At 45.9% G+C, this 23,615-nt stretch overlaps 1 protein-coding gene and 1 pseudogene across 2 annotated transcripts; one reads left to right on the top strand and one right to left on the bottom strand.

Annotated features, from left to right (window-relative positions):
• Positions 1-2,570: 2,570 nt before the first annotated feature.
• On the bottom strand, positions 2,571-18,911 carry METTL2A (methyltransferase 2A, tRNA N3-cytidine). Its single transcript, XM_084750223.1, has 9 exons — positions 18,760-18,911; positions 18,542-18,633; positions 16,396-16,742; positions 15,451-15,500; positions 13,148-13,208; positions 12,446-12,585; positions 9,386-9,492; positions 5,370-5,435; positions 2,571-3,062 (listed from the first exon to the last, which is right to left on the bottom strand). The coding sequence occupies exons 1-9, from the start codon at positions 18,867-18,869 to the stop codon at positions 2,881-2,883; spliced, it is 1,155 nt and encodes a 384-aa protein (XP_084606349.1). The 5' UTR covers positions 18,870-18,911; the 3' UTR covers positions 2,571-2,880.
• A 3,120-nt stretch (positions 18,912-22,031) lies between these two features.
• Positions 22,032-22,308, top strand: LOC311609576 (large ribosomal subunit protein eL43-like; annotated as a pseudogene). The gene has a single exon. The product of its transcript is annotated as a large ribosomal subunit protein eL43-like (transcript).
• The last annotated feature ends 1,307 nt before the right edge of the window (positions 22,309-23,615 follow it).

The raw sequence follows: 23,615 nt of genomic DNA, 5'->3' as shown, positions 1-23,615 counted from the left end.
AAGGAAGTGAGCATGAAGAAGTGTTCCAGGCTCTAGGTGACCCAAGCGCAATAATTAAGCTGCACATGGGAGTTCTCGTGTGAGGAGGACAGGAGAAAGGCTTCAACAGTCTACAGACGGCAGGAATGCCACGTGCTCTGAGATGTATTTGTGGTAAAGGACGGATGTTTGTAGTTGGACAAACTACATATTAAAATACACAAGGCTGTAAGTTCTCCCCTTGTGACCTGCCCTCATACACTACAGAAAACTGTATTTGGAGGAATGCTGGGGACTAAGCCTATGGTTTAGCAAATGCTCAGCACTCTAGCACTGACTTTTTTTTTTTTGGCTTTTCAAGACAGGGTTTTTCTGTGTAGCCTTCGCTGTCCTGGAACTTGCTCTGTAGATTAGGCTAGCCTCAAACTCACAGCAATCCACCTGCTTTGTAGATCAGGCTGGCCTCGAACTCACAGTGATCCACCTGCCTCTGCCTCCCAAGCGCTGGGATTAAAGGCATGCACCACCACATCCGGCTCCTTAGCACTGACTTACATCACTAGATCTTTTATGTTTGAGAGAGGGTCTAAGTTGTTCAGCTGGCCTTGTACTCACCCAGTAGCCCAGGAGGCAATCCTCCTGCCTCAGCTTTTAGAAAAAGGGTTGTAGGGATTATGAGCCTGTGCCACCAAGCACAGCCTTTGCGGTGTCCTTGCACTATGCTTTTCTATTAGTTTTCTGTAAGTTTGAAATGACTTAATGTTCTCTGAGCTATAGCACCATCTTTGAAACCCCCACCCTCCTACAAGGTCTCTGTGTAGCCTTGGCTGTCCTGGACTAGCTTTGTAGACCAGGCTGGCCTCGAATTCCCATCAAATTTTTTTTTTTTAATTGTAGCAAAGAATGACTTTTATTCAATTCTCCTGCCTCAACTTTCCAAATGCTGGAGTTACAGGTGTGCACTGCTACACTTGGCCTGCCCTTAACCTTTCTGCTTTTTCTTATGGAAAGTTTCCCATTTTCCAAACATTTAGGTTACTGAAAAGATGCTCGTCTTGCCACATTTTCATGGAAAGATATACAACAGTGAGGCAATTATGGAAACATGAAGTGAAGGGGCTGGAGAGATGGCTCAGAGGTCAAGAGCACTGTTTGCTCTTCCAACGGTTCTGAGTTCAATTCCCAGCAACCACATGGTAGCTCACAACCATCTACAATGAGATCTGATGCTCTCTTCTGGCTTGCAGGTGTACAATCAGGCAAAACATTGTATACATAATAAATAAATAAATCTTAAAAAGAAAACCTGAAGAACTATAAATTCCTTATATGTTGAAATTAAGAACATACTGTCACTGCATGCATGATCAATTGGGAAAGCTGCAACCGTGTAACTGTATGCATGTATGGTGACCACACTCAAGTCCAGTGAGAGCACCATGTTTTATTCTCTCATTTATTATCGAAGCTGGTATTTAAGGGCACAATGAAAAGGAAACAATTTTGCTGAAAGTGAAGGATGTTTAAAAAATACTTTAGGAACAGTGTGGAATGTGAAGTACATACAGGGCTTAGAGGTAACTACTTACCAAAGTTAAGATCCTTTTTGAGACAGGGTCTTGCGACACGGCCAGCAGTGAAGGAGATCTTCCTGCATCAGCCTGAGTGCCGGGGTCCCTCACGCGCACCACCACACTAGGCAGTTTGAAATTCTAAAGCAGATGCCTCTCATGTTGCTTCTTCCCCTCTGACTCAGCAGCAAGCCCTTAAGTATCAACTACGATGGCTGCACCCGATACTGGACTTCCCAAAAACTTGTAATGCATCTTATAGTCACATGACATTTGTGTATTAATATACAGTACTGTCGGGAGTTGAGGTAGGCTTTCTCTGTATAGCCTGAGCTGGCCTGGAACTTGAGGCAGTACTCTTGTCCAGACTCCCGAGCTCTAGGATTAGTGTTATATAATATGGCAGCATGTCTCTGGCTCCAGCAGAGGTGCATGCTAACCTCATGCTCTACCTCTGAGCCATGTTCACAATCCTGAGTCAGTCCCACACCGCAGTCCAGGCTAGCCTTGACTGTGCAGCGACCCCACAGGGATTACACTTGGCCGGTCTTGGTTTTAAATCCTTAGCTCCCAAGCAAATGTGCTAACATACACTTTCTTTTTCCTTCAAGACAGGGTTTCTCTGTGTAGCCCTGGATGTCATGGAACTTACTCAGTGGACCAGGAGGGCCTCTAACTCAGAGAGCTCCCCCTCCCCATCCAGCATGCAGGGATGAAAGGTGTGGGCCACCACTACCCAGAGAGTGAGGGTCCCAGAGTGACCAAAACACACACACACACACTTTTCTATTTTTTAAAAAATTTCTCTATTTTTTATATATAGAAGTCTATATATAAAATCCTATATATAAAATTTTAGTCATTAAAAATTTGAGGGCTGGTGAAAAGCTCAAGGATGTTTGCTGCCAAGCCTGAGCCTGGATTCCAAGACCAACACGAGGGGAACTGAGTCCTGCAAGCTATCCTCTGGACTCTACACATTTACATGGCATTGCCCCCACTAAATAATAAGTAAAAAAATGAACTCGAGAAAGTATTTATTAACAGGCTTCACAAATAAAAACTACAATTGCTTTTTGTTTGTTTTTGGAGACAAGAGTTTCTCTGTGTAGCCTTGGCTGTCCTGGAACTCAGAGATATATCTGTCTGCCTGGTTCCAGTGCACGGATTAAGCATGTGTGCCACCACGCCCAGCTAGAAACCACAATTGTTAATGTGTATAAAAAGTAATTTCTCCTAGGCTCAAAGTTTAAGCTACTTGGATTCCCAGACTGTCCAATATCAACAAGCCACCATTTACAGATATCTTCTTATAAAAGGCCTGAGAAGCTTATGTCATGTGGGGAGCAGGCACCTCTCGGCTGGTCCTGGGCAGCAGCGGCTTGGTGTACTTGCACTGAATCCAGACACGGTACATGGTCAGCTGCTTCCCTCGGTTCACTTGCAAGCGGCGATCCACCAGGTTCTGCACCTTTTCCAGGCCCGCAGCAGTGAAGAGAGCATCCAACTCATCTGGTTTGAAAAGAGCAGATGTTTACAGATGTTCCTCTGGAGAAAGGGCAGCTTGCTGATGACCTTCCATTTTAAATGGAGCCTTAAGACATTGCAGTCAATATGCTTTCTTTTTTTCTTTTTTGGTTTTTTCAAGACAGGGTTTCTCTGTGTACCTTTGACTGTCGATAAGGACGGAGAATTAAACCTTTGACTGTCCTGGACTCACTTTGTAGACCAGGCTGGCCTCAAACTTACAGCAATCTGCCTGCCTTTGCCTCCCAAGTGCTGGGATTAAAGGTGTGCACCACCATACCCAGCAACTCAATATGCTTTTTAAGAGGCCTTGGCAGCAGTGGTTACTCACTCGTGTACTGACAGTTTGGCAACGACAGGTCCAGGTTTGGGAAGCAAGGTGCTTAGCCCCACCCTCTCCCATGGGGAGGCGCTTTAAGAAGGTGACACTGATCTTTAGGTCTCCCACTGGAACTAAGTATAATGGCTTGTTAGCAAGACCCAGGGGTCCTCTTGTCTCTGCTTTCCCACTGTTAGGATTACATGCCTCCCGTGCCCCTAGCTCTGCTGGAGAATGTTCTTTCTTGTGCACTGTGCATTCAGATGCTGATTTCTGTGTCCCAAGATCTGGTTAAAGTCTGCTCGTGGGCATTGGCACTTCTATGAAGAATCTCTGGTCTCAAGGTTGTGTAAAGATTACTCCCTGATTATTTCTGATTGGTTGATAAAGAAGCTGAAGAGTCAATGACTAGACAGAGGAGACAGTAAGAGGGACTTCCACTCTCAGTCTTGGGTGGTCTCAGGTAGAAGCGGGTGTGGGGGGGGGGAAGGGAAGAAGAGGAGGAGGAGGAGAGAAGGTACCAGAGGCGGTCGATGAGGACGGAGAATTAAAGCAGAAGCCAGCCAAGACTGTGGCAAGCTGGGTGTGGTGGCGCATACCTTTAATCCTAGCACTTAGAAGGCAGAGGCAGGCGGATCTCTGAGTTCGAGGCCAGCCTGGTCGACAAAGAGAGTTCACGATAACCAGTGTTACACAGAGAAACCTTGTCTTGAAAAACCAAAATAGAAAAAAAGAAAGCATATTGACTGCAATGTCTTAAAGCTCCATTTAAGACTAGCACAAAAGGGTTAGAACAGAGGACTCTCTGCCCAGTTATAGAGCTTAAAGGTTTTTAAATAAATCTAATAGGTCTCTGTGTCATTTGTTAGGGAGCTAGAGGCAGGGATAGAGACGGCCCCTACTGTTAATACCATATTTCTACAAGTTCAGTTTTTCAAAAGCCCCTAAGGGTTCTACAAACACTATAAAGTTCTATGTGGAAGTGGAAAGATGGCTTAGCAGTTAAGAGCACTGGATGCTCTTCCAGAAGACCCAGGTTTAATTCCCAGCACCCACACGATGGCGCAGAACCATCTGCAACTCTAGCTCCGGGGCCTTCAACACACTCCTTTGGCCTCTGAGGGCACCAGGAATGCACACGGTACACAGACATACATGCATGTAGGTAAACATTCAACACATATTTAAAAAAATTTAAAGAATGTTATACAGCCAGGTAGTATGCACACCTTTAATCCCAGCACTGAGGAGTCAGAGGCAGGCTGATTTCAGTGAGTTTGAGGACAGAGTGAGTTCTAGGACAGACAGGGCTACACAGAGAAACCTTGTCTTAAATAAACAAACAAACAGAAAACGAAAAAAAAAGTTACACACACACACACTCACACACACATACATGCACGCGCGCGTATGAAAAATAGGGGTGAAGGGAAGTCTATAATTTCAGTAGTTGGCAGAGGAGGACTGCAAGTTCAAGGCTGGCTTGTGCTACACAGGGAGACTTAAGTTTCAAACAAAGCAACAATTCCCAAACCAAACGCTATGTGAAAAAACTGACTGAAGTGCACGGCAACACAATACTTCCGGGGACAACTCTTGACACTATTTAACCAAAGGCTCAAAGTATAAGCATGACTGACAGTGTCCTAAAGTGCTGGTGGAGGGCAAAGCCTGTCAACAGGGCTGACAGCAGAGCTGATCCACACATGTCACACCTGGAGCCCATGGAAACAGCTCCTGGGGACACAGCTGTCTAAAAGCACAGGCTGCTGCAGAGGGCCGGTCATCCTGGGCTGCAAAAAAGGCAGGTTCCCAAAGAAGAGCAGCTGACTGAGATCAGCACAAGCCAGAGCTGTCTGGGGAAAGTGACAGCTTAGGTGGCTAAAGGGCAGCATGTGAAAGGCGGGAGGGCCAGGTGATTAACAAAGGGCAGACACTGCCTTCAGTACTGATGAAGATTTTTTTTTCCGTACCTTGTGTGAAGAAGTAGACTCTGGTGCCATCACCTCTCACATAGAAATTTCCAGACAGACACTGACCTGCAGATACATGACAAAACAAAAACAAAAACCAAACAAACAAGAGATACGTTAATACATGTTTTTTAAAAAAGGGAAGCCAAGCAGTGGTGGTGCACACCTTTAATTCCAGCATTCAGGAGGCAGAGGCAGGAGAACTTCTGTGAGTTCGAAGCCAGACTGGTCTACAGAGCAAGTTCTACGACAGCCAGGGCTACACAGAAAAAGCATACCTTGAAAAACAGAAGATTTATTATCTTTTAAGCCTCTGTATTCGCTTGAGCCTGGATGAGGGTATGTGCCCTATGGAGCTGATGGGGTCCAGTGGTGTCCGACTCCCTGCACTTAGAGGAAGCTGGGAGCTGATCCCAGGGCCTGCGCAAGAGCAGTAAGTGCTCTTAACAGCTGAGACCTCTCCCCAGTCCCTAAGTACTTTAAGTTCCATCACTTAACAAATGTGCACCAGGCTAAGTATAGTGGCTCGTACTTATAACCCTGACACTTAGGAGGCTCAGGGAGGAGGACAGGCACTGAGCTCTAGGCCATCTACAGTACACGGAGGGAGACCCTTTCTTTCTTTCTTTTTTTTTGGTTTTTTGAGACAGGGTCTCTCTGTGTAGCCTTGGCTGTCCTGGACTAACTTTGTAGACCAGGCTGGCCTCGAACTCACAGAGATGTGCCTGCCTCTGCCTCCCGAGTGCTGGGATTAAAGGCATGAGCCACCACTCCTGGCTGGGAGACCCTTTCTTACCCTCCCCCAACCCCACCCACGCGCCTTCCCCCCAACAGGAGGCATTCAGAAACTCAGATGTGCAATTTCCTACAAAGGAGCAGCACTGCTGCAAAGAGCAGCACCATGGGAAAAACCCAAACTGTAGTATCCGATAACATGTGATTCCTAGCTGAGTTCTAGACAGCACCACTACATCAGCCTACAAATTCCAACGAAAGAATCAATGTAACTGACCCCTGACTAGTGCCCGTGCTCGCCTCTTGTGTCCACAAACACACACCTATGAGAACTCACGCTGTTTTCACGTGAACAACCCTTCCCTTCTGCTCATCCCTCCAGTCCTACATCCGCCATCTAATCCCCCTACATGCTCCTAACAGTCTACATATAACAGCATTTATTTCTTCCCAGTGACCTGTTATTCAAATGATCACACTTAAAATGGTCATCTACACACTGGTTCTTGCACACAGTGACACAGAACAGAAACCTCTCCAGAGCCAATTGTGGGGGCCGCCTCAGACTACTGTCCAAGGCATCCAACTGCCAAGGTTTTGTCTATACCTACTTTATGCTGGCAGAGTTTCTTCAAAGACTGATAAACTAAGTAAATATATTATGGTGCTTTAACTAAATGGAGGCATCTAGGGCTTTCCTTGAACTGGGCAGCAGCAGGGTTGAGAAAGATTATCTTTTTATTTTTACTTCCTTGAACTTTTGATTGTTGACCATTTAAATATGCTCTTCTGTGAATTGTTCTTTTTTTTTTTTTGGGTGGATCCTGGCTCTTTTCCTTATCAGGTCATGACAGTTCCTTGACAAACACAAATAAAGACTCTATCTGCTGAGAACACTGTCACCGGCCACCTAAGTTGACTTTCGGTGCTAAGGGCACTGCACGTGCCAGTTGAGCTAAAGTCCCAGACCTCATCAAATGTAAAACATTCTTGCAGTGCTGGGAACAACCAGAGGCTTTAACACACCAGGCAACCATTCTGCCACTGAGCTATGTGCCTGACATCTTGGTGTCACATCTTAGTGTCACTTTCCTTAAACTTCTGTTAAGGCAGCCGGGCCTGGTGGCACACGCTGTGATCCCAGCACTCAGGGAGGCAACAGCAGGCAGATCTCTAGAAGTTTGAGGCCAGCCTTATCTACAAAGAGAGTTCCAGGACAGCCAGGGCTACAGAGAGACCCTGTCCTGAAAAACAAAAACAAAAACACCCCACAAAACTTCTGTCTCTTAACTGCTCAAATGCTAGTATTACAGACATGTGCCACCAAGCCTGATTATGTCCTTGAACTTGCCTTTCTTGTCATGTTTTTCTTTTTCTCTTTACTCTTATGTGCACGGGTGCTTTGCCTGCACAGTGCCCCTGGAGGCCAGAGCTGTGCACCAGATCTCTGGGAGCTGGAGTTACAGATAGCTGTCAGCCACGATGTGGGTGCTAGGATCAAACCTGGGTCCTCTGGAAGAGCAGCCATCTCTCCAGCCCTCACCAACCTTTTTCATGTTTTAATAAAAATGATGTTCATTTGATGTGCTTGAGTGTGTGGCTGACTGTATGTATGGGTACCTACCACACACACCCCAGAACTTGTTTAGAGGAGTAAAAGGCATCTGGTGCCCTAGAACTGCAACATGGGTGCTGGGAACCAAGCCCAGATCTTCTGCAAAACAAGTGTTTTTGTTATGCTGAGCCAACTCTCCAGCCCTTCTGTTTCTTAAGATATAGTAACAAGCTAACAAACAAACAAACAAAAACCCTCATCTTTCTACTGCCAATGTTATATGTATGTCTAGTCTGGTTGGCAAAGTAATTTTTTACTAAAGTGGTAAAATACCTTTGGAAAATAAATTATTTGAGCCAGAGTTCCATGTAGCCCTGAGTGGATTGCTATGCATCTGAAGATGACATGACCTTGAACTGTTGACTCTCCTGCCTCTACCTCCTAAGCAATGGGACTACAGGTATATACACCTGGTTTTATGTCATTTAAGATATCAAAACCAGGGCTTTATGTATCTAAGTAAGGCCCTTGTGCTGGCTCGTTTTATGTCAATTTGACATAAGCTATACACATAAAGAGAGGAGGGAGTCTCAATTAAGAAAATGCCTTTGAGCCGGTTGTGGTGGCGCACACCTTTAATCCCAGCACTCGAGAGGCAGAGGCAGGTGGATCTCTGTGAGTTCAAGGACAGCCTGGTCTACAAGTAAGTCCAGAACATCCAGGATATGCAGAGAAACCTTGTTTTGAAAACAAAACAAACAAACAAACAAACAACAACAACAAAGAAAATGCCTCTGTAAGATCAGGCTCTAGACCAGTTAGATATGGTGGTACACATGTTTAATCCCAGGGTTTAGGAGGCAGAGGCTGGGGGGATTTCAGTGAGTTCAAGGTCAGCCTTGTCTACAGAGTGAGTTCCAGGACAGCCGTGGCTACACAAAGAAATCCTGTCTTGAAAAACAAAACAGGAGAACAATCAGGCTCTAGGCAAATCCCTGTAGGACAGTTTCTTAATCAGTGATTGAAGAGGGAGAGCCTAGCCCACTGTGGGTGGCGCCATCCCCGGCCTGGTGGTCCTAGGCTCTACAGGAAAATAGGCTGAGCAGGCCAGTAAGCAGCACTCCTCCACGGCCTCCACACCAGCTCCAGTCCCGCTTGAGTTCTTGTCCCGACTTCTTTGAGTAATGGGCTATGATGCAGAAGTGTAAGGCAAATAAACCTTTTCTTCTCCAAGCTGCTGTTGGTCATGGTATTTCATCTCAGCAACAGTAATTCTAACCAAGACAGCACTCAACCAAATGAGCTACTGCACCTCAGCCCCAAATTATCTTTATATGCACACACTTATATTTTTTTGTAGACATTTGTACTGTGTAGTCCTGGCTGACCTGGAACTTACTACGTAAACCATCAAGCCTGAGCTGAACTCACAGAGATCTTCCTGCCTCTGTCTCCTGAGTGCTGATTCATATGCCACCATGCCTGGCCATATTTTTTATATATTTTAAAACGTTTTATTTTGTGTTGTATTTTGTCTGCATGTATGTCTCTGTACCACATGCATGCCCGGCACCTGCTAAGGCCAGAAGAGGGCATCAGATCCCCTGGAACTGGGGTTACAGACAGTTGAGACCTGCCATGTGGGTGCTGGGAACTGAACTCAGGTTCCCTCCAAGGACAGCCAGTAACCTTAGCCACCGATTCATGTCTCCAGACCCTCACGTACCTTTTTTAAACCGAAGCTGAGCCATGTCATATCGGCCATAGTCTCGAAGAAGCATCACCCCTCCAGGCTTCAGGAGTCTGCTTAGCCTGTTGATGGCTTCCTGCATCCTGCAGGGCACCAGGGAGTGAAGCGTGAGTCTCCTTAAGGATACAGGTCCCTTTCCTATAGCACAATCCCCATGACAACAGACATCCTAACCGGACACCAACACTAAAAGCCCCTATGTCTCACGTGGTGGTAGACATTCCAGTATTATAGCCAGCTCACTTTCTGCTGGCCTGTGACTGCCACCCCTGCCACACGCTCCTGTGGCTCTCTAGGAGCCCTGACCATCAAGTGTAGGCAATACTGGGATTCATCTGTCCCATTAGGCTCAAACTCTATCAACTGCTAGTGTAAAGTTCCTGGTATGATGGCACAAGCCGGTAATCTCAGCTCTGGGGAGGCTGAGGCAGAAAGATTTTGAGTCAGAGAACAGCTCAGGCCACTTAGAAAGACCATACCTAAAACAAAAACAAACCGGGCGTGGTGGCGCACGCCTTTAATCCTAGCACTCGAGAGGCAGAGGCAGGCGGATCAATGTGAGTTCGAGGCCAGCCTGGGCTACAATGCAAATCCAGGGCAGCCAAGGCTACACAGAGAAACTCTGTCTCGAAAAACCAAAACAAACAAAAACAAATAAACAAACCCAAAAGAACAACAAAAACAAAACAAAAAACAAAAAAAGAGAGTCCTAAAAAATTATACACATAAAAAGCCTCCCAGCTTACACGATGTTCTAAGTGGCAGGCAAATGAGAGCCTTGGGGTGAGCTTCTCCTTTGTTAAGGCTGCTTTTCCTCAGAGGCCTGTGTGTTGAAAGCATGGCCACTTTACAGAACTACTAAAAGGCAGTGGAGACTCAAAGGGTGGGACATTTAGGTCACTGGGAAGCATACATGGTGCCCTGGAAGGGGACAGTGGGGTTGCATTTTCTTTCTCTTCTTCTCTTTTTACCCCGATCATGGGATGAGAGATCCGGCTCTGACCGTGATGTGCCACCTTGCTGATGGCCACAAGACAAAATAATCCTTTTCCTTTGTAAGTGGACACTCATGTAATATCCCCCAAAAGTGTGGGACAGGACTCAAAATTTATAGCACCTGAAGCATATACTCTACAAAACTTCCCAAAGCCTTATGTCCTCCCATGATGCCAGAGGACTTTGTGCTAACCTGGAGGAAGCGAGGGCTAGCTCCTTAGGCTGGGTCAAAAGCGCCTCTGGTATCAGTCAATGGCGCCTCTGCTTCCCAGTGAGCAGTTTCATAGGAGTAGGAGCGCCTGACGCACACAGGTGTTCTGCTTTTGGAGCTGGGCTCTGGCTGTTGCCAGCTCCTGCCTCAGCCTCCTGTATCACTGAGACCACAGGGCATGCTACTGTGCCTCGTGCTTTGGTTTTCTTCATTTAGGGACTGAACCTGTGCAGTGGAGTGTACTCTACCACTGAGCCACATCCTCAGGAACTCATGCTAGGCACATTCACTACTGAACTGTGTCATCACTTGCCTGGACATGAACTTAGGAAAACGCTATATTTATTTACTGTGTGTATGTGTGTATGTGCACGCACATGTAGAAATCACAGAAGAACGTTGGTAGAAGTTCCTTTAGCTGCTGAGCCATCTTGCTGACCCTATATAAAGTTTTAAAGTAATATCTTTAAAACAAAACAAAACAAAACTTGGGAGCTAGAGAGATGGCTCAGCATTTCAGGGAACTGGCTGCTCTTCCAGAGGTCCTGGATTTAAGTCCCAGCCACCACGTGGCGGTTCACAACTGTCTAGAACTCTAGTTTCAGAGGATCTGACAGCTTCTCACAGGCATACATGTAGGCAAAACACCAATGCAAATAAAGTAAATAAATTATTAAAACAAAACTTACTTTATGTACATAGATGTTTACATGCATACACACTATGTGCATAGTCAAGGAGGTGAAGAAGGATGCTGGATCCCTTGGACCTGGAGCTACAGTTGGCTGTGAATCACCATGTAAACGCTGGAAGGCAAACTTCAGTCCTCTTCTATTTTTCCCTCCAAGACAGGGTCTCTCAGTGTAGCCTTGGCTGTCCTGGTCTCACTTTGTAGACCAGGCTGGCCTCGAACTCAGGGATCCACCTACTGTTGCCTCCCGAGTGCTGGGATTAAAGGCGTGCGCGACCACGCCTGGCTTTCAGTCCTCTTTAAGAGCAGCCAGTGCTCTTAGCCACTGAACCATTTCTCCAGGCCCTTAAAAGGCATCTTTTCCAGTACAGCACTTCGTCTGTTCCCCTTTTGTGTTTTGGAGATAAGGTTTCTCTGTGTAATAGCCCTGGCTGTCCTAGAACTCACTATGTAGACTGGGCTGGCCTGGAACTCACAGAGATTCACCCTCTTCTGTGTCAGGAGTGCTGGGATTAAAGGTGTGCACCACCATACCCAGCCTTGGTGAGTTTCCTTTTATGTCAACCTGACTTTATGGGATACTGTATTTCAGTTTTACTAAAAATGTAAGTGCCAGAGAATACATTGCAGTCAGTACAAATTTTGGGGTGTTAAGAACCTTGTCTAGGGCTGGAGATGGCTCAGAGGTTAAGCGCACTGTCTGCTCTTCCAGAGGTCCTGAGTTCAATTCCCAGCAATCACATGGTGGCTCACAACCATCTATAATGAGATCTGATGCCCTCTTCTGGCCTGCAGGTGTACATGCAGGCAGAGCACTGTATACATAATAAATAAATCTTAAACAAACAAAAAACCTCCTGTCTTATTTTAAGCATTTAAAAGGCCAATAATGAGACGGCCACCTTAACTCTGAAGCAGCCTGTGGACTAAGCGGGAATCTGCCCAGGTTTCACAGACTTAGCTCTCACAGTGAAAGCAGCAGTCCAGTCAGCAGGCAGAGGGTGGACACCAACCAACATAACAGTTCTGTGGCTTATATCTACCAGCTATCGTGGAACCCTTTGTAATTAGGGCATAATCAGAGTTCAAGGTCTTCAATTAAAGCTTCACCTTGGTTAGGCTATTAGTGTAAACTTACTTGTCTGGGACAATTGCTGAAAGAACAAATATAAGAACAATGACATCAAGGCTGTCCCTGGGCACTGGGTAAACCTGGTCTCCATCACATAAGTCATGAACAAAGGCAAGACAGCGAGAGGGATCATACTCGGAATTTGTCTGCAGATAGGTGGAGAGACAAATGCGTCAGAAAATGTGAACACAGCACAAAGGAAAGCTTATCCTGTTTCAAATGCCACTACTGTTAACTAACAACAGGAGGATTTACTTCCAGTCACCATAGTTTTCTAGGGGCATAAAGAGCAGAAGAGTCAGAATTCGTCATGGTGCATACCTGAAATTCTAGCACTTGGCAAGTGGAGGCAGGAGGATCAAGGTCACACAGCAAAGTTCAAGGTCATCATGGGGTACATGAGACCACATCTTAAAAAATAAGTAACAAAACTGTTTGGACATGGGGCTGGAGAGATGGCTCAGCAGTTCAGAGCACAGCGAATCCAATGCCTCTGCTGCTGCTGACACTCAACAGGTACATGCTCACACACAGGAGGCTGGGACTGCGCCCTAGACTGGATCCAGCATTCTTGCCTGCCTCTCAATTCCAAGCTGCTTCACTAATTTTCCAAACTTTCAGGCCATAATAATGGGTTTAGTAAACTTGAGTTTTGGGAGCCCTTCTTTTTCTTTAATTAGTGGAGATTACGGGAGCCACTGTACTTACTTTGACCAGTTCAATAGCTGTGGCAGAAAAATCACAACAGTAAACGAAGAGGTTTGGGTCACTGAAATAGGCAGAAAAAAAACCAACACAATTATGAGATGAACTGGATTATGTATGTTTTCTTTGTAGAACAGCAAAGTCAAGTGACAAAGAATAGCACTCATCCAAATAAACTGTACCAATTAGTCACCCAGCATTCTGGTTAAAATTCTGTGATCTTTATCCTTTTTTAGGTCATGTGGATATGGCTAATATTAAGTTTATCAAACCATCAGGAGGCAAACTGTCACTTATAAGCAAGCACTACATTAACAGTGACTTCTAGTAATCTTACTTAAATGGCACAGTCACTGTGGTTAAGGGTGCCTGGTGGACAATCACGTGGACCCACATAATTCTTAAGAAGTTAAGATACAGGCTGGAGAGATGGCTCAAAGATTAAGAGCATTGGCTGCTCTTTCAAAGGTCCTGGGTTCAATTCCCAGCAACCACATGGTGTCCCACAACCATCTATAATGAGATCTAGTGCCCTCTTCTGTTGTGCAGGCATACATGCAGGTAGAACACTATGTATATAATAAATAAACAAATCTTTTAAAAAATGAAGTTAAGATACACTCAAGTTTGAAGTGAATTACTGAGAATGTGGCAAGAGAGACTTGCCAGACTCTCTAATGAGCTTCTGACAATAACCTTTGACCTTTTGTTTTCTGAGGTAGGAGCTCCTGTATCCCAGGTTTGCCTTGAACTTGTTATGCAGTCAAGGATGACCTCTATCTCTTGAGTACTGTGGGTACAGACCTGCACCTCCATGCTCAGCTGTATGAGATGCCAATGGATCCCAGAGCGTCATGAACGCTGGGAAAACTCTTTATCAACTGAGCGACATCCCAGCATAATAAAATGCTGAAGAAATACATTTATTTCTCTTGGGTGTCTGTGTATACACAAGCCAGATGATAACTTAAGGGAGTCAGTTCTCTCCTTCCACTATGTCCCAGGCATTGAACTCAGCTGTCAGCCTTGGCAGCACCTTTACTCCCGGGCCAGATGGCCAGTCTAATACTAGGTAGATCAGACCACACACCTGCTTGCCTCTACTGGGATTAAAGGTATGAATAATCACGCCTAGCCAGAAATAAGTGTTTTAAATTAGGCTAATGTGTCACTAAATGCTATTAAATACTGTGGGCTAAAGTGGCAAAAATATTTAGCTGGAACCTTTGAGAAGCAGTGGATGCCCCAAAGCATCTGAAACTAGAACCTGATTTCCAAGGTGGCCTCAAAAACAGATAAGAAACACACGCACGCACGCACGCACGCGCACACACACACACACACACACACATGCACGCACAGGCAGGCAGGGATGACCTGAATAGCAAGAAGTGTGCCAGCAGACGTGCGGAGTCCCAGCTGTTAGCTTAGTCTCCTCACCAGCCTCCTGTGAAGGGGCAGGAAGGGAAGATGAATCGCTCCTGCCTCCATGGAATGAGCCTGAGCACAGAGATCTTAGACCTCGCCCTGTGCGTCTCCTCACTTGACTGCTTGCTCTCTGTATCCTTACAATACCCTGAAAATGAAAAGTAAAACCAGCCAAATCTAGGATGGGGTTGTGGATTTTCTTTTGGCCTACAGCGCACTGGAAGTGTGGGGGCCTGGGATTGCAGTCTTTTTTTTTTTTTTTTTTTTTTTGAGACAGGGTCTCTCTGTGTAGCCTTGGTTGTCCTGTCCTGGCCTCAATTTGTAGACCAGGCTGGCCTCGGACTCACAGCAATCTACCTGCCTCTGCCTCCTGAGTGCTGGGATTAAAGGCGTGGGCCACCATGCCCAGCCATGGCTGCAGTTTTATAAAGTCTTTAATCTGTGGCACTTGATGCTAACCCCAGCGAGACAATTAGAGGAATGAAACCACAGGACATCTGGATCTCAGGTGCAGGAGTCTGGTTACCACAGGGGAAAGCTCACACTCCTGGTGTCACAGTTGTCTGTGTGCAAGTAAACAGAAGCAGATTTTCACGACTGGAAACAACTTCCCAGAGGCTAGCTGGCCCACCTTGCAGGGGGGCGGGTCATTAACAACCTAAGGGCATCCCACAGAGCTCACAACAGAACCCGAGGATCTTTTAGGCACCTCAGAGAAGGCATCGCATATTAGCAGTGCAGCTGGTGCTACCTCCAATTTCTTTAACATTAAACTAAAGCCACTCCTAAAGGGGTAGCTAATCCTGAACAGCTCCTGCTTCCAGGAGCAAGCCCTCACCCCTTCTCTTTGCTGTCCTGTCACCTGACGACATACTTACTTGTTAGTCTGTAAAATTGGGAAGACAGTGTTTCCGACACCGCAACCAACCTGCAACACAAGCAAACAGTAGTCTCAGCCGTTACTAATTCAACTCCTTTCCCGTCATCCTTCTTCTTCCGTCTCCTTAGAGTCCCAGCTGGTCTCTGACTTGTTTTCCAGCCTCAGCCTCCCAAGTGCTGGGATTATAGGCACCTTCAGGCGCAGCTTTTAGGAACTGTGCTGGGAAAGCATGGTGACCAGAGCTCAGTGGGACCCATGGCACTTCCTGATGCTGCAGGGATTCTAATTAAAGAGGCAAAAAACACTGGCTTTCAGTGGCTGAAGAAAGCTGGTCTTAAAAAGGGCAAGGCTACCTTAACTTTCTGGTCTCATAAACTGTTCTCCTAAAGAGTTTAACTATACCATTATTAGAAACATAGACTGCAGCTGGATGTGGTGGAGCACGCCTGTGATCCCAGCACTCAGGAGGCAGAGGCAAGTAGATCAATGTGAGTTCAAGGCCAGCATGGACGACAAAACGAGTCCAGAACAGCTAAGGCCACACAGAGAGACCCTGTCTCAGGAAAAACAAAAACAAATGAAAAGTAGGAAATAATAAATACTTAAAAAATGGCCGGCTAGTGGTGGCACACGCCTTTAATCCTAGCACTCAGGAGGCAGAGGCAGGTGGATTGCTGTGAGTTCAAGGCCAGCCTGGTCTACAAAGCGAGTCCAGGACAGCCAAGGCTACACAGAGAAACCCTGTCTCGAAAAACCAAAAACCAACCAACCAACCAAACAAACAAAAAAAACTCTTAAAAAACAGAGATGATTCCGGGCTGTTATGAGGCTCCAATCTAGTCAGATTCCTCAGAGAGAACACACTCTGGGTCAGCCCTTCTAGTCTATCCGGATGTAAAATGTGTCATCTTCACTAGCTCTATTATAAGGAAAATAAAGTTACCTCAAGTATTCGGTAGGTGGCTGAGGATCCAGGAAATTCATCGGCACAAATTTCTAAGTGACTAAGCTTCTGAGTCACTGTCTCCTCCATGGGAGGCACCTGAGTCTCACATCCATGGCTGGTACAGGGACTTGTGTGCTGCTCTGTTGAGCCAGGTCCATCCCTACTGCTTCTGTGTTTAGAGACGTCGCTGCTCTGCTTCTCCAAGGGTAAACCCGTCAGGTGACTGTGGTTAGGTGCCAGTTCAGGGAATTCAGTGAAAAGCCAGTGTCTGTCCTTGAAAAACCCATTTTCGTGAATTTTGTAGAAGTCATTCCAGTATTTATGGGCATTGACTTCATAATCAACTGCAAATATTAAGAAGAAAATTTAAGAGTCAGTCTCAAAAGTTTAATTTATACCTAATGTCAATTGTCCTGCTTCACCAGGTGACAGCTTATTCTACAGGTATCCTTAAGGAGAGTCACAGTCTTAGAACTGAACAGCTTCTCAGGTAGTGTCTTGCTATCTATCCATCACACATTAATATCACCCACTTTCCATTCCTAGGAAACCCAGCTTCTGCTAGAAACGTCAGACAGGGAGTTAACTTATCATTTCCCCCCACATATCTGGGTGGTCTTCGACTACAGGAAAACTGTGACCTTAAGCAAAGCCCTAGCACACGCATGCGCAGACACACTCGCTCTTAGCTTCAAGGTGCTAGGGACAGATAGATTCTTCGGTAGCTGTGGTGATTATTTCCCCCTGTAAATTTCTTATTTACAAGCTAACTGTCTCGGGTTCTCTAGACGCTTGCATAAACTCAATGACTTTCATCCCTGCAGCTCTTGAAAAGGTATGTTCTTGCTTCTTTAGGATGTGGAGGTCAGACATAAAGTCAAGATTACTAATGTACACTAAAAGGAAGCTACTCAACGGGAAACTGCCTTCCAGAAATAAGAGTTTCAGTGAACTGGGGACACTAATGTGGGCTGTTTTTCTGCTTTTTGTTAACACGAGGCCCTGGCCCTGACCTGATGAAAATCAAACTCTAAGAAATGGGAGTCCACCACTGACTGCTTACCTCTCGGCAAAGCACTTAATGCCCTGTGGTCCAAGTTTAATTTTTTTTTTTGGAGACAAGGTCACCCTAAGTTGCCCAGGATGGCCTCCAATTCAGTGATCCTTCTGCCTCAGCCTCCCACGTAGCTGAGTCTATAGGTATACACCACTGCACTTGGCTAACCGGTCTTTTAACTGTAGAAAAAGGATATTGGGCTACGTGATTTTCAATCCCTTTCAACTCTATGTTGCATTACCTAGACTTATCAAACAACACTTTGCAAATGGAATACAAACATACATATATTTGTTTTCGAGACAAGGTCTCATGTAGCCCAGGCTAGATTGGAATTTTATGTAGCAAGGATGATCTTGACCCCACTCATCCTCCTGCCTCTGCCTCCCAAGACCCCTGCCCCCTACCCCCTGCCACCTCTACATCCTAGGCAGTACATTCTTGGCCAGTACGGTGACCTTAACATATAGAAACTCTGCCAGTGCCTACTATCATAAAGTTATAGTTTTACTTGCAAATGCCTCTTAGAAATAGGGCTGGGAAGGTCTAGTCTTTCGAGTATTTTATAACGAAGTTATTCTTGTCTTCAGGAAGGGTCATCTCCACTCTGCTACCCCCATCTTTCTATGGTAGACGTCCCAAATCTCCAAACCCATCTCAGGAAAAGATGCACCATCCAATAATCCTCTCCTCCAACAGTATTTAGGATCTGACCACATCGATCTAGCTGTCATGGAAACTCTCCAGCTGAATCTAAACTGTAGACGCTACAATATGACGACCGAGAAACTTTACGGTTGCCACAGGCCAGCCACATCAACACGATCTGAAAACGTGGACGCTACAGAATAAAGCAAGAGCTATTCACCTCCGAAAACAAACCGCAAAACCCCAGAAAATTCAACCCCAGGGACCACCAAGATTTTGTTAGAGGCAGCCCCTCTGACTCCTACCTAGCTCGTCCCCTTCCCACCAGGTTCTATGCTTCACCAGGGCAGCAACAAACGATCCTGGTGGCTGCACTTCGTTTGCCCCATGCAGGGGGCGCGTCCTGCACTGACAGCTGGCGGGGGGAACCGAGCGCACCTTGCTTCTCCGGGCACACGAGCTGCGAACTGTTCTCCTGCACTTTCCTCTCCGCCGCCGCAGCCTGCTCCTCTGACCACTCCACGTTGTCCCTGTGAAAACCAAATGGGCAGCTTAGGGCCCTCCCGTCCCGGCTGCGGGCAGGATGAGTCGCGGGCCCGAGAACGCCTCTTCGGGCCGAGGGCTGGCGACGGCCGAGCAAGGGGCAGGGCAGTTACCAGGCATTGTGGTGGAACACGCGCGCAGGGTCGCTCAAGAACCGGTTCCCGAACTGCGGTCTCTTCCCATCCTGGGTCTCCGACACGCCTTCTGGGCAGGAGGCAGCCATGACACCGGAGGCGGAAGCGCCTTCTTTTCCATAACGGGAGGACTTCCTGTGGCTACGCCCCCTCCCGGAAGCAGAGGCGTCCGCGCGGGAAAGCACAAAGGGGCGGGGCGGGGCGGGGCGAGTTGCTCTGAGCGACCAATCGCTGAGTTGACAGTTCTCCAGGCGAGCAGAGGCCCTAAAGGGCATGCAGCACCAGGAGAAAGTGGGAGACCATCCCCTCGAGCCCGGTGCTAGAATCCTAGCAGGCCTCCCAGGTTTTCTCCAGGAAAAGCCTTCACTAGCAGAATGTGAAGAGACGTGGGTACCAGACTCACCGTGATGCTGACAGCCATCACCGAGGAGGACCACAATGGGCAGGGAGGCAACGCGTGGGTTCTGAGAGCATGAAGCTTTGGTGTTAAAGGACATGACCACACCTTCTTGAAAGGCAGGCTTACTTGGCATAATGAAAATTAAAAATTATAATGCATTCATATACAACGTTTGTAATATGTATATATACAATTTATTTAAATATATACATTACACATTCATATATTATACATATATGTATTAATATTATAAACTAATGGTAGGTTGTTGGCATATAATTTATAATTGAACTTTTTTCTTTCTTTCTTCCTTTTTTTTCCCCCCCGAGATAGGGTTTCCCTGTGTACCCATAACTGTCCTGGACTCACTTTGTAGACCAGGCTGGCCTCAAACTCAGAGATCTGCCTGCCTCTACTTTCTGAGTGCTAGGATCAAAGGTGTGTGCTACCACGGCTGGCTAAGTATTTATCTTTGAGATTAATATAATTACATCACTTCTCTCTTTTCTTTCTGTTTCTAACTCTCCTTAGCCTCTTTCAAATGCATGGCTTCTGAAAATGGGCAGTAGCTTAGTCTGACTTCAAACACTGGGCCTTCCTGCCTCGTCTAAGTTTGTCAGTGCTAGAATTACAACACGCATCTCCAATTTTTTTTCCCCGAGACAAGGTTTCTCTGTGTAGCCTTGGCTGTCCTAGACTCACTTTGTAGAACAGGCTGGCCTCGAACTCTTAGCAATTTGCCTGCCTCTGCCTCCCATGTGCTGGGATTAAAGGTGTGTGCCACCATGCCTGGTGCATCTCCAAATTTTTAACTATTCTAAACTTGAGGTTTTTTTTTAAAAATTATTTTCTTTGATTAAAAAAGATTATTACTTATTTGTGTGTGTTTGTGTGTGTGTAGGTCAGAGGACTATCAGATCACCCTGCCTGAGGTGGAGTTGTAGGCAGTTGTGAGCTGCCTGATGTGGATGCTGGGAATCAAACTCAGGTCCTCCTGTAAGAACAGCTCTTAACTTCTGAGTCATCTCTCTAACTCTCTACATGGGTTTACACAATGTATTTGTTAGCCTGTGCTGTAGTATGATTTATTTTGTGTGCCCTACCTTTTAAAGGACCCTATGCCCTTCAGTGTCAGTTGCTTCTTGAACTTTTGGAAATAGATGATATAAAAAGCGAGCAGAGGCTGAGAGCAGGGAGTGGTAGGATAGGGGAGTAGGCAGAAGTAAGGTCCACCCGGAATAAGAGTAGGGTCAGGGAAGACACCGGTGCAGGAAGGAAGGAGAGAGAGTAAGGCTAGAGAGAAGAAGAAAGGAGAGAGAGTAAGGCTAGAGAGAAGAAGAAAGGAGAGAGAGTAAGGCTAGAGAGAAGAAGAAAGGAGAGAGAGTAAGGCTAGAGAGAAGAAGAAAGGAGAGAGAGTAAGGCTAGGGAGAAGAAGAAAGGAGAGAGAGTAAGGCTAGAGAGAAGAAGAAAGGAGAGAGAGTAAGGCTAGGGAGAAGAAGAAAGGAGAGAGAGTAAGGCTAGGGAGAAGAAGAAAGGAGAGAGAGTAAGGCTAGAGAGAAGAAGAAAGGAGAGAGAGTAAGGCTAGGGAGAAGAAGAAAGGAGAGAGAGTAAGGCTAGAGAGAAGAAGAAAGGAGAGAGAGTAAGGCTAGGGAGAAGAAGAAAGGAGAGAGAGTAAGGCTAGAGAGAAGAAGAAAGAAGATTGAGTGGAGGGAAAATAGGAGACAGCCGAAAGTGAGCTGAGCTCGCAGAGTGAGAAGACAGTTGGTAACAGTTGAAGCAGGAGAAGCCGAGCTGTGCCAAGCCAGAGAAGATGTTAAGAGACAGGAGAAAAACCTAGGAAGAACCCATGAAGAACCTACCAAAAAGTAGCAGAGAGAGAGAGAGAGAGAGAGAGAGAGAGAGAGAGAGAGAGAGAGAAAGGGAAGGGAAGGGAAGAGAAGAGAAGAGAAGAGAAGAGAAGAGAAGAGAAGAGAAGAGAAGAGGGAGAATAAAAACAAAACTAAATGCTATATTCGGCATCCAACATTAAGACTGGTCTACAAAGCAAGTCCAAGACAGCCAAGGCTAACACAAAGAGACCCTGTCTTGAAAAACAAAACAAAACAAAACACAAAAACAAAACAGAACAAAAAAACAAACAAAAAAGGAAAATGGGAGACTTGATTTCAAGTACTGTAGAAAGAAAAGACAGGAAAAAGAGGGATGGATACTTTGTTTTGTAAAGCTGACAGGATGTGTGCAGGCAATGTAGCAAGGGTTGACACCAGACCAATGAGTGTAGATCAGATCCAATAGAGATATCCAAGGCAACTTCTTTCCACGGGGAAAGCTATGGGCGGGGGTGGGGGGGGTGGGGGTGGGGTGGGGGCGGCTAGATTGAGGCTGCACAGCAAAAAAGCATAAGCAGTTTTCTTCTTGTCAGCCAGGAGATAACAACCAGGCAGAAAACCTTCAAGAAAGTATTGCTTAGTTGGTCTAATGCACGCTACTGCAGGCGGTGCTGCTCTAGGCTTGACCACAGATAAATATCTCACACTACCCCCCAAAATTCAATGTTATAAAATATCTACTGGAGTTTATGGACCTTTGCACTCAGGGCCGGTAAGACTTGGTCTTGGGAAGGAGCAGCTTGACCTCCCAAGGGTTGATGGTGCATCCAGGAATTATAGAGGAAGATTCCAAGGGAGAAATTAAAATAGTGGCTTATGTAAAAAAAAAAAAAAAAAAGACATGCAATTTAACACAGGCAATAGGGTCGACTAGCCGTTACTGTTTCCCTATATCAAAGGCAAAGCTGCTCCAGTAGAAAGAATAAGAGGGCTCTTTGGGCTCTGGCTTCGCTTCCTGCAAGATGGCTAAATGCACCAAGGTCGGGATTGTCGGGAAATACAGGACCCACTATGGTGCCTCCCTCTGGAAAATAGTGAAGAAAATTGAAATCAGCCAGCATGCCAAGTACACTTGCTCCTTCTGTGGCAAGACCAAGATGAAGAGACGAGCCGTTGGCATCTGGCACTGTGGTACCTGCATGAAAACAGTGGCTGGTGGGGCCTGGACCTACAACACCACTTCTGCCGTCACAGTGGAGTCTGCCCATCAGAAGACTCAAGGAACTAAAAGACCAGTAGAAGCGCTACCATTTGAGACTTGCCTAGCCTGAAATAAATGGGTTAATTTACATTAAAAAAAGAATAAGAGGGTTTGGAAGGGCAGGGAAATGTATGACAACCCCTAAAATAAAGGACATAGAAGTTGCTTTAAGTGAAGGTCCTGAAAAACTGTCATCTAGAGCAACCACATACTGTGCAGGTTCAAAAACAGGACACATCAGGGATTGAGTTTCCAAATTTATAAGGGAGGGGGGCCATTGCTGAAATTATACCAAGACCTTTACCCTTAAAATGGTTGGCTAACAAGCCAGTGTGAGTAGAACAATGACTGTTAGCTAAAGAAAAATTACAGGCCCTTGAACAGCTGGTACCAGAGCAGCTGGAGGCTCAATATATAGAAGAGTCTACCAGCCTATGGAAGTCCCCTGTAATATATATATATATATATATATATACATACACACACACACACACACATCATATCAATGGAGAATATTAATAAACAGTTGTAGAAAGATCTAATCACAAGTTAAAAATCCTTATAAAACAAAAAGGAATAAAGACTCCCCCCGCCCCCCAGGGATAGACTAAATGGTGCTCTGCTAACTTACACATTTATGAACATTAATGACAGAAGAATAACAGTGGCTGAGAGACACTAGGTTATAGAAAAAACTGTAGAAAGAACTTATATACTATATGCATGTGTTAACATCAGAATGGAAATCAGCAAATGTTTTGCGTTGAGGATGGGAGATTTGCTTATATTTCCACAAAGAAACGAAAAAAACTGTGGGTATCATCAAAATAAATAAAGGTCAGAGTTGAGCAGGGGAAATCTTCTGAAAACCTTGGTCACTGGCCCAAAAGAGCAAAGAAGAGATTCCAACCAGTTACTTCGTCCCCTGCCAGACAGAAAAGCCTGGAAAGAAACATTTAGCATCTAAGCGCTGACAAGCCTGTGGGCAGGACTTTGTTCTCCTGCAGCACAGACCCGCTCACAGTGCAGCGCAACAACAGGCCTATGAGCAGGACTTCAAGCCAGAGTATGTTGAACACCACATCCTGCATGCCCAGGTTGGGGCTGTAGACAAAAGGTTCACAGAGCTGGGGAGCAGAGGTTAAGAGACTTCAGTGAGGAACTCTAGAACACAAGATGCTAGAAGAGAAGACAGTCCAGGAATATGAAAGGTTCAGGAAGTAGTACCCAAGATGCAGGAAAGAGCAGCACTGATGCTAGGTTCTTATCTCAGTTGTGGATGTGCTCCAGAGAGATCAACAGAAAGATGACATCAGACACCTGAGAGCCCTGGAAAAGACACTGG

This window comes from Acomys minous (assembly GCF_964271855.1).
Source record: "Acomys minous genome assembly, chromosome: 12".
NCBI classification, from domain to species: domain Eukaryota; kingdom Metazoa; phylum Chordata; class Mammalia; order Rodentia; family Muridae; genus Acomys; species Acomys minous.
Note: the sequence above shows the minus strand (reverse complement) of the source record. Positions and strands in the feature narration are given on the sequence as shown.